This window comes from Pinus tabuliformis, chromosome J, assembly GCF_031772625.1.
Source record: "Pinus tabuliformis cultivar Carrire ecotype Pingquan chromosome J, CPIR1, whole genome shotgun sequence".
In the NCBI taxonomy this organism is placed as follows: Eukaryota; Viridiplantae; Streptophyta; class Pinopsida; order Pinales; family Pinaceae; genus Pinus; species Pinus tabuliformis.
This window is the reverse complement of record NC_142295.1, coordinates 886,155,497-886,158,388: the sequence shown is the minus strand read 5'-3', so window position 1 is coordinate 886,158,388 and position 2,892 is coordinate 886,155,497. Positions and strand designations below refer to the sequence as shown.

At 39.3% G+C, this 2,892-nt stretch overlaps 1 protein-coding gene across 1 annotated transcript; it reads left to right on the top strand.

The window, feature by feature from the left end:
- The first annotated feature begins 780 nt into the window (after positions 1-780).
- On the top strand, positions 781-1,356 carry LOC149229511 (uncharacterized). Its single transcript, XM_089375865.1, has one exon. It carries the CDS (start codon positions 781-783, stop codon positions 1,354-1,356), a length of 576 nt encoding a protein of 191 aa, XP_089231991.1.
- Positions 1,357-2,892: the final 1,536 nt, after the last annotated feature.

Below are 2,892 nucleotides of genomic sequence, written 5' to 3'. Positions count from 1 at the left end.
GCTTTTATTTTGGACTTGTAAAGCTTTAGATTGATGATACTTCAGAACTGAAATAAACATTTGGCAATTGATAATTATGTAGTCATTGGGTTAAGTTCCAATGGTTTTCGAAGAAGGCTTTCCTTACCCTAAAACTCGAGGCTTTCCTTACCCTAAAACTCGAATAGACTTATATTGGAGTTTCAAAGCAATAGAAATTGATAACTCCTTTGTATCCATTTATTTAATTTTTCCAATGTGTGTGTAGGGGGAATATTCAATGCACTCAACATTTGTGAAAACGAGGTATTTCTCTTAACTAAGTAGAGGCTGTAGTTTTTTATTAGTAGAGGTTGCAGTTTTTAGTTGGTAGAGGTTGCAGTTTTTAGTTGGCAGGTTGTAGTTTTTTATTCGTCTCTATGAAACAGTTTGGAAAGTGGTTGTCTAATTAAGGAAGTTGACATTTCTAAATTTACTTATAACATAAAATGAAGGGCATCAAAAATGTTAAAAACATCATGAAATTTTTGTTTGACGGACAAAAAAATTTGAAATTCCAGACCGGCTCATAATAAAAACCCACAACCTTTGTCTGAGACTTCATCTGTTCAATTCTTTCCCTCATTTCAATTCATTTCCACTGTTCATTAAGTAACCTCAGTGCTGCACAAATTCCCTTCTCTAATATCTTACACATGCAATGGTGCAATCCATAGAATATTGCAGATTTCATTCGTGCTCCTGGGAAAGCATTCGCTCTGCAAAATCTCTTTGTGTAAGCAGCATTATGTTTCATTAATTATGGGTAACTGTCTGCCATCTCGCGGATCCGGAAACCTCTCTGATCATTTGATGGGCCGTGAGGAATTTATAATGGTGACAAGATCTGACGGAAAGATAATGGAATTCGCGGCTCCTCTTGTCGTGAGAGATCTCATTTCGGCCTGCCCACATCATTCGGTTGTGCATTCCGAGGATGCTAAATGTCACTCTTATTCACCGTACGAGAAGTTGGTTCCCGGGCAGCTTTATCGGCTACTACTAATTCCTAATTCCCCTTCTCATTCCATTGACGCCGTTTTATCAGGGTCGAATGCCCGATTCGAGAGCAAAATTATCAGTGAAAGGCCTGCGAGTACTTGGCCGCCTTCTTCATTTGAGTGTGCCCAGAATGGCAGGGGTGTTATTAGATTTCAGATGGTAATCTCGAAACAAGAACTGCAAGCTTTGCTTTCATATCCGTGTATGAAGGAAAAATCATTTTTGCTTCCACTTCAATGTAAAGCCCGGCATGTGAAAGAAGATTATGTTGTCACAAGAAAATGCAACAACGATGGATGGAGACCATCGTTAGAGAGCATTCCAGAGGTGAATTAATTAAGGCCACATATTCTTGTCATCCTGAAGTTGCAATAGTAGAATACTTGTTATGAATTGGGATGTCACATGTCCGCTGGATTTTCATTTCGCATGATAGAGGTGCTCAATTCATGCACTATATATTATCAAGAATAAAAAATCATGCTTTTTTTTTTTTCTGTGCTTTTCACAGCGTTTTGGGTATTTTTAATAAATTCTCCACTATCGGCTCGACAACTTTGAAAAGTATAGTCATTACAAACTATAATTAGTTTTTAATAATAATAGTGAGAAAAAGGAAAATGATATATTATGTTTTGAAGTTTTTCAAAAGAGCCTTGAGCCTTATATAAAGAGTAGGGTCTCACATGAAAAATAGACTATGTTTAGGTTTTTCTTTTATTTATATCTTTTAATCAATTCTATTATTACCAAAATAGATTTAAATTATTTTATTTCTTTTATGCAAGTTCTTTTTGTTTTTCTTTATATTAAAAAGGCATTGTAAGTGATATATATATAAAATAATTTTGCAATCCAAGCACCTTGAATGAACTATATTTTGTATTTAATTATTTTATATATTTTTAATAATTAAATTAAATACAAAACGAGCTCCGAAGATGAACCCTAACAGCTTTCTTGCCGCCTCCCTTCCTGCGGCCGCCATTTGGTCTCTGCTAGGCCCTGCTGAGGATGGTGATGCGCGATTCAGTCACTGAATGTTGGTCTTTTCCCTCTCTGCTGGTCCACATGTTTCCCATTCGCATCTGAAAGCTCCCCTCACTCTCTTTTGCTCCGTTCATGACTTTGGGGAAGCTAGATATCGGCCCTCTGCTGCAGCAACTCGTTACTGCCACCCCCTTCAGGATGCAGACGCTGCGGCTAAGGATGAACAAGCTTAATTCTTTACTGCTTCTCCTTTGGCGGTGGCTCTTGGGAAGAAATCTTATGTTCTGGAAGGCTGCTCGCCACCATGGGTTCCTCCCCTGTCCCCCCAGAATAGCCGATCCTCTGCTCTCAATCTTCAGAATCCCTTCAACTCCCTGGATCTGCCTAGATGGAGCACCTGGAAGCCATATTGGGCAGATTACAATGAAAGATTCACTGACCTTTGGTCTCTCTCTTCATCTCCTCTTAAGCCACCACGGCAAGTTCAGAAAATGAAGACCATTCAAATAACATGCCTCCTCACATCTCAGATCTGCAGGGGAAAGCGGATCTCTGACTTTTATGCCTTGTTCCAGATACAAATCAAGCTTACCACTGGCAAAACTCTGCTACAATGGGTAAGCTCGTCGGATCTGGTGCAAGACCTCAAGCATGTTCTAGACATCAAGTTGGGGATACCCTCTGCAGCTCAACGGCTTCTCCATTAAGGTAAACAACTTGAGGATCTTTATCCCCTTTATTTTTACAACATTAAGAGAGATGCCTCCATTACTTTAACCCTTCATTTGAGAGGGGGAGCTGCTGGACAATCATCCTCAGCTAAGGCGTTTTCATACAAAGATGCAGTCCATGCTCAGATGCCTGAGAAGACAGCTCCACCAG

Excerpts from the sequence above, each read along its gene's own strand:
- LOC149229511 (XM_089375865.1), top strand. The coding sequence starts at position 781 with ATGGGTAACTGTCTGCCATCTCGCGGATCCGGAAACCTCTCTGATCAT.